At 39.7% G+C, this 16314-nt stretch overlaps 1 protein-coding gene across 5 annotated transcripts in view; it reads left to right on the plus strand.

The window, feature by feature from the left end:
* heatr5a (HEAT repeat containing 5a) overlaps nucleotides 1-16314 on the plus strand; it is a 140949-nt gene that overhangs the window by 6835 nt on the left and 117800 nt on the right. For 2 of the 5 annotated variants that reach the window (XM_063050353.1, XM_063050393.1), the window contains exons 1-2: nucleotides 2493-2859; nucleotides 14395-14606. In XM_063050353.1, coding sequence (XP_062906423.1) covers nucleotides 14481-14606 — 126 coding nt within the window. In that variant the 5' untranslated portion in view covers nucleotides 2493-2859; nucleotides 14395-14480. Of the gene's footprint in view, nucleotides 1-2492; nucleotides 2860-2908; nucleotides 3198-14394; nucleotides 14607-16314 lie in introns of those variants that run through there. The other 3 variants (XM_063050362.1, XM_063050382.1, XM_063050371.1) reach the window with 2 other exon arrangements.

Raw genomic sequence — 16314 nt, forward strand, 5'->3', positions numbered from 1 at the left:
CTCCTCTGTTGATATAACATGGGAAGAGAATTAATTTTCTTTTTGACAAATTGTTAATTTATTCATAAAAAAGTTTCTGTTTAGCTAAAATACATGAGGACTTTGCTTGGGGAAATCATACCTCACTAGCTGGTATGAGTGGAAGAACTGACAAAAGTAAACCAAAATGAATTGACACCAGCTTCATGTGTGTCTTGCAACACAGAATACTTAATGGTCATTTGTGGAACTGAAGATGAATGATGCTACTTAGAATGACAGAGCAGTTCTGAAATGTGACATTGATGCAGGTTTTTCACTACAGTACATTGATTCTGGACTAGTGATATTTCTTGTGCATTTAGATGTAAGAATCATTTCTGTCCAGGAGGCAAGTTGCCCTTGTATATGTTTCCCAGTTTTACTACAAATGCACTTCTGTTGGTGTGCGGAGCGGAGAAAATGCCTCCAGTGTAATGCTATCCAATTTAGAAATGGACAGAATGAGTAAATTAAGTAAACAGAGGAAATCTTCTGTCTGGCCAGGGATATTATGGCAAAAAAAATCTTGATATATAAAAAAATGCTTTTCCTTCACCAGGCTTTGATTTTTCAGGAAATGTCAGAATTTTATATTTTATAAAATTAGAACATACAAAATTAAAGTCAAGTTTGTCATATGCATGTGGATATGGACTTCTTAAAAAGCAGGATTAAAGGTCATAATTTTACAATATGAATGTCAATGCTTGAGTAAAAGCTCCTTGATGGCTTTATCAGACCACAATAGGTTTTAGTGCTAGCCTGTACTGAGTAACGTATTAAAACATAGAAATAATAAGTGGGGGAGGGAGACTCAGGAATTTGGGTAAAGGATATTCTGCAAACAGAAATAAATTCACCAGTCTTCGATTCAGTGTTACTCCGAGGATGCATTCAGTCCTCAGGGCAAAATCCTTTAATGAGTAGAAGTAAGTGAAGTTGACAGGTTAAATCCTTTGCTGAAGCTCCACCACTTCTGACTGAAGAATATTTCAAGGGCTTCTCTTCTGTTGATGTAGCATTTGTAAAAAAGATGAGTTGACAGCACAAATTGATATTGACATGAGTATGATCTTGTAGCTCCTACAGAGATTTGATTACAGAATGACAAGGACTGGGAATTCTGTATTTCAGATTATTCAAATGTCCAAAATAAGTAGGCAAACATGGAAAGGAGGAGGGTTGGCATTGCTGATTAAGGAAGACATCATTGTAATGGTGAATAGTAATATGGATAATATTGTGGAATGCAATTGAATGGAAATACGAGTGGGAATCGTCTGTGGTCCCACAGAGTGTTGTTTCTCAGAAGTCAAAACATAAACAGGGAGATATTAAAGGCAAAATGAAGAGAAATGCAGTTAGAATGGGTGATTTTACTTTGCATATTGTTAGAGCTAATTAAAGTGTAAAGGGTACCACAGAAGAGTATTGTGTAATTATGTCAGGTATAGTCTCTCAGAGCAATATGTTACTGAACCTACCTTGAGGGATTCTGTAAGAACAATGATCTATCTGCTGTTAACAAATTAGATCAAAAATAATGTTAAATTGAAAACTAAAACACACAAACTTCAAGACAAATTTGTCATATGCATAGGTGCAATGAAAAACCTGTAGTAGCAGCATCATAGGCACATAGCATATTTGGCATCAACAGGAAAGGCATAAATTAATGACATAAATCATACAAAACTATATAAGAAAATACAATCAGAATAAAAAAAACGAAGTCCATTGTAGAACAAAGTGATCAATGTTGTTATACTGAGGTAGTGATTAGAGTTGTGTAGTTTGTTTCAGGGACGGATTGGTGGAACAGAAAAGGCAAGGGCTGGAAATGTTTCAAGATCCAGCAGTGAAAGATTTTTTTAAAAGGTAACAGGGAAGACAATTGATGATGAGCAAAAGCTTTCTAGTTTCAAACCAAACAGCAAGCATTTCCGTGCATTTTTTTAAAAAGAGGGTAGTGAATGTAATTTTGGAATCCCCAGAGGATGAGACTAGAAAAGAAGTAATAAAAAGAAATTTATTGGTGGGGGGGGGATCAAAAAGTAGGAAATAGATGGTTTAACAGTTATTTTTGGTAAAATGCTAGAGTCTAGGAAGACCACATTGCTGATAATTTTAAAATATATGATCAAACCATGTCAATATTGTTTTATGAAAGGTAAATCAAGTTGACAACTTTGCTGGAGTTGTTTAATGTTGTTGGAGTTGTTCCATATTCCAACATATCTTATTGAGGGAAGTTTCTCATGCAATGCATGTTTGAAAAGGTGGTAGAGGGGAAAACTGGTGCAAAAGAACTCATAATTGTATGGTGGCATGGAGCAAATTATTCTTCTTTAGGCTTGGATTGCATCTAGGGGAGTGAGTTCAGGACTTGGCGCTCTATTATCTATATTAATGACTTGGAAGAGGGACAGAATATAAGGTATCCAATGTTATCTCATATTCTACACAGCAGTAGAAGTTCAACATTACAAATGATTGGCGCCATTGAAACCTCCCTTGCATTTCAATCCGTGTAATATTCACCACTTTGAGACCCCCGTGGAAAGATAGGATGAGTTCTCCGATCGAAGCTCAGGGTGTACTGACTGACGCGCAGTCGTGAGCTTTGGAGCCGTTCGGTTGCTCGGAGTTAGCTCGCTGGCCTGGCCCCTCCGTCGATCACTCGCACACTCGGGCTTGGGCTCGCTGGCTCGGCCTGGTCCTCGGCTCCACGCCGTCGCTTGGTCACGGCACCTGTAGCCGGGGAGAGGCAGCCGCTCCGTGCTGCGAGCCTTTAGCCGTGCAGATCAGTCGACGGGGCAGGAACGAGTCCCCATGACGGTGAGTGAGTGCTGAACCGGAGGCGGGCCCGGGGCCTGATGTTTGGAGTTGGACGGGTAGGCTGGGAAGGAGCGCTCGACTCCGTACTCCCAACAACCTCCCTACTCGGTTTTCGGGGTGACCCCTCACACGGGGTCATCACCCAGCCAACGCCTGAAGTTGTGCCGAAAGGTAGAGGTGCTCAACTTCTGTTTCTGGGAACTCGCTGATTAAATCGTTCAGGAGGGAGGGTCGGACCGAGGAGGCGAACGGTCGAGGGAAGGCTTTCCCTTCGCTTTCGATGGGGCTGCCTAGCGTGAGGCTCTGAAGTGGATCTGATCGGCAAGCCCGCAGATGTGGTGAATGTCTCCATCAATTGTTACCATGGGGGTTGTAGGGTGTTGCCTTAGTCTGAGAAACATTGTAACTTGGATATTTTACAGCAATGCAGCAGGAAGTATTCCATCCAATACTTTTTCCCCACAAGGAGATAGAAAGTATTGCATATTTATGGTGTAAGTGGTATATGTGTGGATTCAGTTAGATTTTAAATTCAAGAACGTGACCTTTCATGTACAATTTGTGATACTTTGAGGATTTGGAGCTGAATGTTGTATTTTGGGTGTGGTAGTTTGAGCGGGGGAGTATTTATTGACAAGTAGAAAGGTGAAGGTTAAATAAACAACTGGGTATTTTCAGGTTCTGAATATTTGTAACTTATATTTCAAAATATATGGCGATCCATAGTTGAGGCCCTTTAAAGTGTGAATTGAAACATAGTCGCCAATTTAAGCAAAAAAAAGTCGGTTTTAATATTTATCAATAAAGAGCTAAATGAATTTCGGTAGGATTTGCTTTTGGACTTGATTTGTGACATGCAAAATTCCCATGGGAATTGCTTAGTTTAATTTATTTGGAATGTCCTTTCAATGTTAATATATTTAACTTGATTTTGCATGTAAAGGCTAAAACTTCAATAACAGTAGGTTTCTTGGAGCAGAAATAATCCAGTCATATTCTGATCTATTTAAAGCATAAGGAGCCATTAAAACAATCCCATTAGAATTCAACTTTAACTGTTTTACTTTCAATTTTTATAATTTCTACTTTCAATGAAATACTTATTTGTGAGAAATGCATTTCATTATCACTTTGATCTTTTTTGTCCAAAATTAAGTGACAGTTTCCCTTCCAATTGACATTTATTGATTTTTAATTTTAAAAAAATATCCTGCAGCAAACTGAACCATAGCCTCCAGTGCACCATTTTGAGATTTATCTCAAGTTCATTACAAGCAATGTGCTTTGAATGATTTTTTTCTGATAATGTTTTCAGATACTGTAATTTTATTGTCATGTGTCATATACTGTCATTACATTTGTTGAGGATGTTCAGATTTGAAGTTTAAAGCAATACTATAAAATGTTGCATGAAATAAATTTATGTAAAGCCTGTAAGTTAATTTTTGCCAAGAATATGAATAACCTTTGTGCAAGCCTTTTCCAAAACACCTTCTGTCAGCATTCACATTATCTTTGTACAAAGTATTAATTACTTATGGTACTGGTCAACTGCAAACATTCCTTCCACGTTCAAAGAATATGTAAAAATTATTTTGGCCACCAGATGTCAGCAGTGTATTTGTGCAAGCTGTAAGTGGCAGAAATCTCATTTGAGATGTGTTTCTTTTGTGCATTACCAATGGAGTTGGCAGATCCTGGACACGACATTATACCATGGTTTATCATAAATAATTAATAATTCCAGTTGTGTAGTGCTGCAACTGCAAAATTCGAAGTAAATGAGCCACTTTTTGAAAAATAAATTGACCTGCAATCGAGAGGCAAGCTGTTACAATTTCAATATGTGATGTTCCCATCAGGAAGATAAATTAGTTTGGGGAAAAAACATTCTTATTATGGCTGAAGAAAAAGAACTGCTTTCCACAGAATTTGACTTAATCCTATTGAAATAAGCACCTATAGCATACGTGCTATACGTGTAAACACCATCCTGACAGCTAAACTATGTTTCAGTGAAACCAATACTTGTATCGTTATTCAATAAGCACTTTTTCTGCATTCTCTGTGACACTGCAATTTAAGTATCTTAATTAAAATACATAGCATTACATAGCAATATATTCAAGAATGTTTCAGCAGATTTTCATCAGTGACATAAATGCAAATTAATTGAAGCCTTTACATGAGAATGATAAAACATGTCATTTATTAGAGTATAGTAAATAATGTAAAAATGTGAAATTTGAAAGAATCAGTCTTCATATAAATCATATTTAAGTTATGAAAACAATTTTGAGCTGGAGTCATTGTGGGATTTATGGAACAAGTGTGGATTTTAAGGCCTGGAGTTTGGGATCCCGTCATTGGCAAGTCCTGGTGTTGGTACAGAAGATCAAAGCCCAAAGGTCGATCCAAAATCTGGAATTTGAGGCCCAATGTCTGAAGCCCTAGGTTTGTGAGTTTACGAATCCACTGAGGAAGTTGGAGGCCTTTAGTCTGTGATTCTGCAGGAGGCTCAGAGGGGCCTGTCCTGGGATGGGGGACTGTCCATGTGAATGGATGGGAGTGAGGAAAGGGGTTAGTTTTGCTGTTGCTTCTGTTGTTCTGCTGAACATTGTGGGCATGCTTTGTTGGTGCTGCAAAGTCTGCAGATATTGTTGGTTGTTAATGTATTTTACTGTAGATTTCAATGTACATGTGATAAATAAATGAATTTGAATCAAGTGAATGGTCCAATATGTTATGACAGTTACTATTCACAGTGGTTGTTCTTTCATCTCTTAACCTTTTTTCTCTTCAGCTGCATCACTGAGCATGTACCTCTAGAAATGATACTGTGGAGTGAATACAGAGAGCTCACTTTATACTGATTTTAATGTTGGAATTTTTTGAATATGTTTAATCATAGCATGCAGAGCAGTACATTCTACATTGTTATGCCATTCTAATTATATTAGTAATCACATGGCCAACTAAACTAATCCCTTCTGCCTGCACAATGTCCATACCTTCCATATCCTGAATATTCATGTGTATCTAAGAGTTCTTGAACGTACTTAATGTATTTGCCTCCATTACCACCATGACAGTGCATTCTAGGCATCTACTACTCACTGAAAAAAATGCTTTGCCCTCTTCTATGAAATAGCTCAACCCTTGGGGAAAAAGATACTGGCTGCATACAATTTCTATGCTTCTCATATTCTTAGAGAGCTGTCAGCCTCTGCCACTCCAGAGAGGACAGCCCAAGTTTGTGCAACCTCTCCTTGTACCATGTGCCCTCTTAACCAGGCAGCATTCTGATATACCTCTTCTGCACCCTCACCAAAGCCTCCATGTCCTTTCAGTAATGGGGTGACCAGAGATGAATGCAGTACTCCAGACGTGGCCTAACTAGAGTTTTGTAATGCTGGTACGTAACTTCCCAATCTAACTCAATTCCTCAAGTAATAAAGGCAAGCATGCCATATGCCTTCCTTTAGCACCCTTTCACTATCAAAGAGCTATGGAATCGGACCCTGAGATCACCCTGCATGTCACTATTGAGGGTCTTGCCATTAACAATGTACTGTCTGTATGCATTTGACTTTCCAATGTGCAACACGATCACATTTAGCCGTGTTGTACTCTAGTGACATCTTTGCCCACATCTGCAACTGATCTATGTCCTGCTGTATCCTTTATCAGTTGTCTGCACTATCCACAACACATCAGTGTTCATAACATCTGCAAACTTTGTAACCCACCCATCTACATTTTCATTCATCAACCACTGCTGTCAGTCTTGTCTATATCCTTCCAATACAAATGGCCAATTCTACGTGAATCCCATGCATCTTAATCTTCTGAATGAGCCTCCCGAGGGACCTTGTCAAACGCCTTAGCAAAATCCACGTAGACATCATCCACAGCTGTGAATTTCCAGCCACTCGTAAATACTATCCTTGAGAATTCTCCAGTAATTTACCTGCCACTGATGTGATACCTTCCGGTCTATAATTTCACAAGATTACACTTCTCTTGAATGTGGAATAACATTAGCTTCTCTGGGACTTCACCTGTGGCTAGAGAGGCCGCAAGGATGTCTTGCCTCTCTCAAATGGAGACTGACTTACCTTAACATTCTTTAAGAGACGCAACACTTCATCCTTCTTAATTTTGGAATGTCCTTGTATATTCGCGCACTCCACAGTGATGTCTCTATCCTCCATGCCCTTCCCCTTTGTAAATACTGATGCAAAGTACTCACTTAGGATCTCACCGACATCCTCTGCCTTCTAACGCTCCCTCTTTTATCCTTAAATGTTCCTACCTGCTCCCTAGTTGTTCTCTTGCCTCTGATGTATATGGAGAATGCCTTGGGATTCTCTTTAATCCTACTTGCAACAAACTTTTCATGGACCCCTCCTGGGTTTCCTAATACCCCTCCTTGGATTCTTTTCTGGTTCTTTATAATCCTCGAGAGCTCTGTTAGATTTTACCTTCCTAAACATTACATATGCTTCAGTTTTCTTCTTCACGAAATTCACCATCGCTCTGCACATCCAAGATTTCCTACCCTTGCCATCCTTGTCCTTTTCTACTGTAATATATCTGTCCTGTACTCTGTGCAGCTGGTCTTCAATCAGTCTCCACATGTCAAATGTGTTGTCCAGAAACACCTGTTCCTAATTAACTCTCCTTATTTCCTGCCTAATACATAATTTAGCCTATTCCAATTTAGAACTATTCTGTAAGGTCCTTTCTTATCCTCATCTGTAACTATTTTAAAACATAAAGAGTTGTGATCACTGTTCTCAACTGTTCTCCCTCTGAAAGGCCAGTCACCTGGACAGGATCATTACCCAACACCAGGTTCTGTGTGGCTACTCCTCTAGCTGGACCATCTACATTGGTTTTTTGGAAAAAAAAACCCTCCTGGATGCATCTAACAAATTCTGTTCCATCTCAGGAGATCCAATCTGTATGAGAGAAGTTAAAATCACCCACTACAACAGCCTTATTTTTTAGACCTTTCCCTAAACTGCCTGCATATCTGTTTCTCAAAATCTCGATGGCTGTTGGGTTTTATAGTGTAATCCAATTGGTGCGACTGCACCTTTCTTATTTTTGAGCTCTACCCATATGGACTCAGTGGGTGAGCACTCTTTGATGTTCCCTCTGAGCGCAGCTGTGATACTGACTGAGTAATAGTACAATTCCCCCCATGCTCCTTTACTGTTTTTTCTAAATCATCAAAACCCGAGAGCATTCAGCACCCATTCACATTTCAATTTCGACAAAGCTTCTATTAAAACCACAGCATCATAGTTCCATATGCTGATCCATGCACTTACCCTTGATACACACACTTAAATCCATCCTTCCCATTATGTCTCTTGCCTTGATCTTACATGTTTTTGCTGGTCAGGACGTCTACCTTCTCATTCACTCCACTTTCTGAGCCATTGCTCTGGTTCCCATCTCCCTCCTAACTATTTTAAAGTCCATGAGTAGCACCAGCGAATCTCCTAGCCAGGATATTGGTTCACCTAGTTCTGATTCAAGTGCAATTGATTCCTCTTGTAAAGGTTGCTGCTGCCCCAGAAGAGGTTCGGGTGATAAAAGCATGTGAAAGCCTGTGTCAGTTCCTCAGCCACATGTTCATTTGTTCTCTCTGTCTATTCTTGACATGCCATTCGGAATAATCCAAAGATTACCGCCTTTGAGGTCCTGCGTTTCAGCCTGTTTTCATAAGTCCCTATACCTATATCACTGATGCCAGTGTGTGCCATGGCCTCCGGCTGCTCGCCATCCACCTTCAAAATGTTCTGCAGCCACTCTGAGGATTCCTTGAATCTGGCACCTGGGAGGCAACAAATCATCCTGGCATTTCTTTCACAGCCACAGAATCTCCTTTATGAGCTCCTAACTACTGAGTCTCCTGTCACTATTTCTCTGTTTGTTTTGCCCTTCTCTGCTGAGCCTCAGAACTGGCCACAGTGCCACTGACCTTGCTGATATTGCTGTGCCTTCATAGTTCATTTCCTCCTCCCTCAAACCCCCAGCAGTATCCATAGGGGTGTACCTGTTGCTCTGAGGAATGGTCGCAGAGGGATCCTGCACTGTTTGCCTCTCCTGGTGGCCACCCAACTACGTAGCCTGTGATCACCTCAGTAAAACTCTGTAATGCTCGCTGTCAGCATCCTAGATGATCTTAAGTACATTAAGCTCTATTTTCTTCCTACAGTCAGTCAGGAGCTGCACCTGGGTGCAATTCCTACAGATGAAGTCATCAGGAATGCCAGCAGTCTCCCTAATCTCCCACATCCTGCAAGGAAGTGTACCACTGCCCAAACTGACATCCCAGCTGTTATAATAGGAACAATAATTCTAAGGAAAACTTTACCTGCACCTACCTGCTCAGCCTCCTCCCACTGAACAAAGCTTCCTAAACTAAAGCCTTCAGCTCTTGCTCTCGACCATGGCCATTCCACGAAAGTCTGCTTCCATTTTGTACCTACAAAAAGAAGAGCTGAACAAACTGAAAAATAACTTTTGAAAAAAGCTGCTGGCTTCTCCCTTCTGCTCCTCTGACTGCTGCAAATAAACAAATGAACTTAACTGAAGTACAATCCTTCAGCAAACATAAAATTTTCTTGATTCCTTTTGTCTTTATATAGTCATCACATTCTTCATTGAGGGAAAATACTTATGGTATAGTGACTTGAGTCAGGGATTACAATTTGAATAGCATGGATTTTGTTTTAATATGCAGACTGTTTATAGCAAGTAATGATACATGTGTGAGCTTTTAAAGGAGAGGTGGTTAGGATTGAAAGCATGACATCAGTTTCTGTGGTCACTTTGAAGAGAGATTGGAAATTAACTTTATTAGCCACATGTGCATTGAAATATTGAAGCATGCAGTGAAATGCATTGTTTTGCCACAGCAACCAACACAGTCTGAGGATTGAGTTGGAGCAGCCCACAAGTGTCACCGTGCTTCTGGCATTGACGTAGCATGCTCACAACTCATGAAGCCTAACCATATGCTGTTGGAATGGAGGAGGAAGCCCACGTGGTCAAGGAGTGGGTGTACAAACTCTTTACAGGAAGTGGTGGGAATCGAACTTTAATTAGTGGTCACTGGTCCTGTAAAACAACAGTGCTAATTGCCACCATGCCATTCATGGGAGTAAATCCTCTGACAGCACCAGTTAAATTTCTCTATGCAGTTAACAGACATGTCAGTCGATACTGAAAATATTTATTCTAGGACTACATCAAAACAATGAAATGCTTACTCTGTGCTTTTTGTAGTTCGCTATTATGAGCAATATTTGGGTTATTTATTGGAGGATTCAATATTTTTGTAAAAAAGGTGTATAAAATGATGAGAGGCATTGATCGGGTGGATAGTCAGAGGCTTTTTCCCAGGGCTGAAATGGCTAACACGAGAGGGCACGGTTTTAAGGTGCTTGGAAATAGGTACAGAGGAGATGTCAGGGGTAAGTTTTTTATGCAGACAGTGGTGAGTGCATGGAATGGGCTGCCAGTGACAGTGGTGGAGGCGGATATGATAGGGTCTTTAAAGAGACTCCTGGATAGGCTCATGGAGCTTAGAAAAATAGAGGCCTCTGGGTAAACCTAGGTAATTTCTAAAGTAAGTACATGTTTGGCATAGCATTGTGGGCTGAAGGACCTGTATTTTGCTGTAGTTTTTCTATGTTTCTAAAGCTGCCTGGTTTCAAACAATAGGATCTTAACAGTTTTCAGGTAATTTGTCATTTTAAGCAGGTGAATGAATTTGTGGGTAAATCCTGAGTTGCTGTTGGCAAAAATTCTTTTAATTTTATATAAATATAAATATCTTGGGTTATATTTATATTTAGAACAATTTAATGTTAATGAAATTGCAATGCTTTATAGAACATTGTTATCCTTAAAATTAATTATAACTGAAATGCAGTGATTCCGGTTAATTTGGCCATTGGTTAATCAGCGCAGCTGCTAATAATAGAGAAAATAACTAAGATTCCCTTAATTTATTTGGGACACTATGCTGCTTATTTGGGGCACAAGACTGTTGTCAAACAGGTTCCAATTAGCATCAGTTATACGCACTTGTGTGGTCATTAGATGCTATAGTGAGCTTAAAGAGAACAGTTTTTAAATAGTGTCAGTTATGTGTGTGTTCAAAAAGCAATGATTTTTGACGCTAATAGTTGGCGAGAAATAAGCAGCAAGACAATTCAGAACTGTTTCACTCACTGTGGTTTCAAGCATTCAAGCTTGAAGATACCAGAAATGGCCAGGAGTGAAAATGAAATGATTTCACTACTTCAACGAGGTAAGAACTACAAGAAATTTGAAGGTATCAACAATGATCTTTAATGTTGCAACAAAAATGAATATTTGGAGGATGCAATCATCGTTGGCATTGTATGAAGGCAGTCCATTACCTGCACGAGGTGTCTGTGCTGATTTTGTTCATTGTGTTCAGTGGATGAAATCTTCTGTCGATAACTATTAAAAACTAATACAGTTTTATAGTACTGTGGTGCTATTGGTAGTGTTCTAATTTGTCCTGTTTTAATTTAATCCAATTCAATTGAAGTTTAATTGTCATCCAACCAGGCATGAGTACTCATGAATGCAGCCAAATGAGGCAGCGTTACAATGGGGTCAAGGTGCTTAAACAGTCACACACAGAACACATTCACAGAATAAGAGTCCTGATATAGCACCCCCCCCAATCCAACCTTCACCTCACCCCACAACCCAATGGCTTGATGCCCAGTCCTCACACATACAAACCCATATAGAATATCAGTAAAGTCCAATGAAGCAGTGTATGTGTGTATATAATCTAGGCCCCCCAGCCCTCCGATATCATCACTCAACTGGCCCCGACACCTGCTAGGTGATACTGTAGCTTAGAGACCCAGTCTTTGCATATACAGGCACATATAGAATATTAATTAAAAGCGCAACCTCACAAAATATACACGTATGTAGTCCAGACCCCTCTAATTAAAATCTTCAGTCGACCACAACTGCGCTGCGCTGCCCCAGGTAGAGCGCGATAGCTTGGACGCCTCTCCCCGGAGCCTGAAGAGCAAGTGACCCCACAGCTTGAGGCCCGAGTCCATTGAGAGCCACCAAAGATTCTGCAGTCGACCACAACGTGGCTTGTCTTCTGCCAAGCAAAACCCATATGAGGGCACATAAGTAAATACATAATTTTTTATGTATTTATGTACAGGTATCGATTATAACCAACGTTATAATGACAAACTCTGTCATCTTCTTAAGGGATGATGCCTAGGTATGTCATATACGCCGAGAAAGTACTACGTCCTTTTTCATGTCCAGGAAACTTTGGCTAATTGGGCCAAAGTATACTGATCCCAATGTGTCCCAATTAGCTGGAATCCACTGTTAGATTTTTGTTGCCACAACTAAATTTCTTGGCACAATTTGAATAGCTTCCAAACAAATTTGTGGTGTGTTCTAGTTTTAGTTTTGATGGGAAGGTCAGGAGGTTACATTACAATTTTATAAAACTGGTTAGGCCACATCTGGAGTATTGTGTACAGTTCTGGTTGCTCTGCTATAGGAAGGATGTTGAGGCTTTGGAGAGTGTGCAGAAGAGGTTCACCAGATGCTCCCTGGTTTAGAGGGCATGTTCTATTAACTGGATAAACTTGGATTGTGTTCTCTGGAGTGCCAGAACCTGCTAGAGGTTTACAAGATTATGAGAGGCATAGATAGAATAGACAGAGAATATCTGTTTCCCAGGGCTGAAATATCTAATACCAGAGGGCGTGCATTGAAGGTGAGAGGCAGTAGGTTCAAAGGGGATGTGAGGGGTAAGTTTTCTTACTCAGGGTGGTGGATGCCTGGAATGCGCTGCCTGGTATGGTGGTAGAGGCAAGCACATCAGAGGCTTTTAAGAGACGCTTGGATAGGCACGTGGATGTAAGGAAGATGGAGGGATATGGACATAGTGTAGCTGGGAAGGATTAGTGTTGGAGCATTTTTAATTTGCTCATTAGCTAGATTGGCACAATGTTGTGGGCTGAATGGCCTCTTCCTGTGCTGTACTCTTCTTGTGTTCCAGGAACAGCTTAACATGGGCCTCTTGAACAAAGAAACTTAGTTTGGTGGGTTGTTGATTTTTGAACTGCATTCCTGAAATAAGGTTAAATGAATGAATAATGTCCATTTTTCAATGGCACTTTGATTTCCTGTGTTGCTAAGGAAATTTTTTGCAGCCTAATTATTAACGTCTACTTTGACCCCAGTCTTTAAAAGGCTCGTTTGGAGTTGATAGAGAAACATCCCCTCCAAGAAAAAAAATGGATTAATATATTTCATAAATGTTTGTATAATGGTATCTTAAACAGCATTAACAATAATAGTCCAGAGGAAAAGCAGAGAGAAAAATCAATAGTTTAATGCAGGATTCAGTCTTGTAATCCACTGAACAATTGATCTCAGACTTGCAAATGTTCCTCAATTAACCGCGCATCTCTGAGATGAAATTATTTTGTTAACAATTATACTTTGTGGTCTTAAATAAAATTACAACTTCAAATAACACAATGTATTTCATTGCAGTAGCGCACAGGTGGTTAAGGTGACACATGGGATGCCTTTGAGCAAGGAAATGATGATTAAACCATGCAAAACATGATTTAAACTACAGCTGGAATACTGGTCACTACACAAAAGGAAGGATGTAATTGCATAAGAAAGAGAACACAGGAGATTCACCTGGGATACTGCCCAGGATGGGAGATTTCAGCTATAAAATGAGACTGCATAGCTGGGTTTGTTTTGTTGCCATCAGAGTGGAGAAGGCTGAGTGAGGAACTTTAGAACTATACAATATTGCAGGGGTAAAGATAGTGTGCATTGTGATAAACTTTTGCCTTTGAGTAGATGTGCCATAACAAGGAGGCACAGTAGTAGATTTAGAGAGTAGGATTTGGGGAAGGATATTTTTCTACCAGTTGAAATCTGGAACACAGTGTCTGAGGTGGAAACAAGTACTGTAACAACATTTAAGAAGTATTTATGAATGCTTTAAAAGTGGCGTAGTAAGCTACAGCTGAGTGCTGGAAAATGATGCTAGTTCTGAGGGATAGTTGATATCTGACATGTCTGTTTGAGCCTGTTTCTATGTTAATGACTAGCTTTTAGTATTTGTTTTTAAAATAGCACTGTAATTCAATTTTGGCCTTGAGAAATGGTGTTATATGAAAAACTAGTACAAAAATGTTCCTCCCATTTGAACATTGGGGAAATTGCTAAAATCTGAATTTGATTCTCCTATACAACAAACTCATTCAAGCTTTGTTCAATCTCAGAGATGTAGTCCCTATTCAATATAACTTTGTTGTTGCATGCTTTTGTTACTTTCCATTTCAAGATTAATTAACTAACTTTATCTGTCGAAGTGTCTTCTTATTGATTTACTGTTGAACCAGAAAATATGGTAGTCCCAGACGATTAATGAATTGTTTTCTTGTGTTTGTGTTGCAGCAATTGAAAGAATGCTGATGTTTTCAATTCTCCTTCTGCACTTTATAAAGTTTCAGTGAGCACTTGAAGAATAGTTGGGCAGAAGTATGGAGCAAGCACATGGCTTGCTATTAAATGAGGAGTTCTATAGTAAACTCAGTGAATCAAAGAAACCAGAGTTCATTTTTGAATGGCTTCAATTTTTACAGAAACTTCTGGTGGCTGCCAATAAGGTAAACCATGAAATATTCTTAAAGTTGTAAACACGTCCTTGTTTGTGTAATGCCATTTTCTGAATATTTTGGTAAAAGTGTTTTATGGAAAGAGAAAATTTTGGTTATCCAAAAACTTTGAGATCATGAGAATATTCCAAAACATAGGAACTAATTTGCAACCTCTAATCTGAAGGGTGTTAAGATTTTGCTGTAATCAGTTTTTATAGAAGTTAGTTAAGAGTGGAATGTTGATTATTGCACTAGGAATTCTGGATGGGTGCAAGTAAGGTGTCTTGAGGAAAATGGGGTTATTAAACAGTGAGTAAGTCTAGAAAGGTCTGTGTTAAAATAGTTTAAGCCCAGCAATGTGCCTATCAAATCTCTCCTGTCCCTGTAACTGTCAAAATGCTTTTTTCAACAATACAAGAGATTCTGCAGTTGCTGGAAATCCAGATGAACAAGCACAACATGCTGGAGGAACTTAGCAGGTTAGGCAGCATTTATGAAGAGGAATGAACTGTCAATGTTTTGGACCAACGCCTTCATCAGGACTGGAAGGAAGCCAAAATAAGAAGATGGTCTGGGGCGGGGGGGAAGGTGTGCAAGCTGGAAAGTGGTAAGGAAAGCTAGATGAGGTGATAGGTGGAAAAGGTAATGGGCTGAAAAAGAAAGAATCTGTTCAGAGAGGAGATTGGATCGTGGGAGAAAGGGAAGGAGGTAGGACACCAGAGGGAGGTGATAGGCAAGTGAGGAGAAGAAAATGGGTAAGAAGGGAGCCAGAATGGGGAATAAAAGAAAGGAGGAGGGGCGGGGTGGAATTACCAGAAGTTAGAGTGATTGATGTTTATGCCATCAGGTTGGAAGCTACCAGATGGAACTTGAGTACAGCTCATCATGATAGTAGAGGAGGCCATGGACTGACATGCTAGAATAGGAATGGGACATGGCATTAAAACAGGTGGCCACTGGGAAATCCCGCCTTTTGTGGAGCAAAGGTGCTTTTTCAACACCTTGATTGTACCACCTCATCTGGCAGTTTGTTCTATACATCAGTCAGTTCTGTAGGAAAATCTTATCACTCAGATTTCCTTTAAGTATTTCCTCTCTCACCTTAAACCAATATCTTCTATTTGGGAAAAGACTGTGACTATCTACCCTATATATGCCCTATAAACCTTTCCAAGATCACTTCTCAGATTCCTTTGTACAACTGCAACATATTGTCTCAACTTGGGTATTCATTGCATTTGCCTATAAAGGCAAACATACCAAATGCTTTTTTCACTACCCCATCCACCTATGCTTCACTTTCAGAGAGCTGTGGACTTGGACCCAATGAGTGCCCGAAGGTCTATTTGTATATCCTTCTGTTATTGTATATCCTTCCAGAATTTAACTTCCTAAACAATCGTACTTTTTTGCTGTTATCTACAATCCTTATCAATTACTGTGTTGTGTGCAGACTTACTCCTACATTACAAAGAACTAAGTTTCCAGCATTGATCCCTGTAGTGCACCACTTGTTACAGATTGCCATTTTGAGAAGCACCCATCCACCACAGCCATTTGCCTCCTTTCACCCAGCCAATTTTGGATCCAGTTCTTTAACACACCTCAGATCCCTTGTGCCTTGTCAACATCCATATAGACAAAGGCTGTGGGCCTGCAGTCATTAATTTTCTTGTTTATCTTTTCAAAATATCCAGTTAGATTTGTGAGAGATGAT

Source organism: Mobula hypostoma, chromosome 1 (genome assembly GCF_963921235.1).
Source record: "Mobula hypostoma chromosome 1, sMobHyp1.1, whole genome shotgun sequence".
Classification (NCBI taxonomy): Eukaryota; Metazoa; Chordata; class Chondrichthyes; order Myliobatiformes; family Myliobatidae; genus Mobula; species Mobula hypostoma.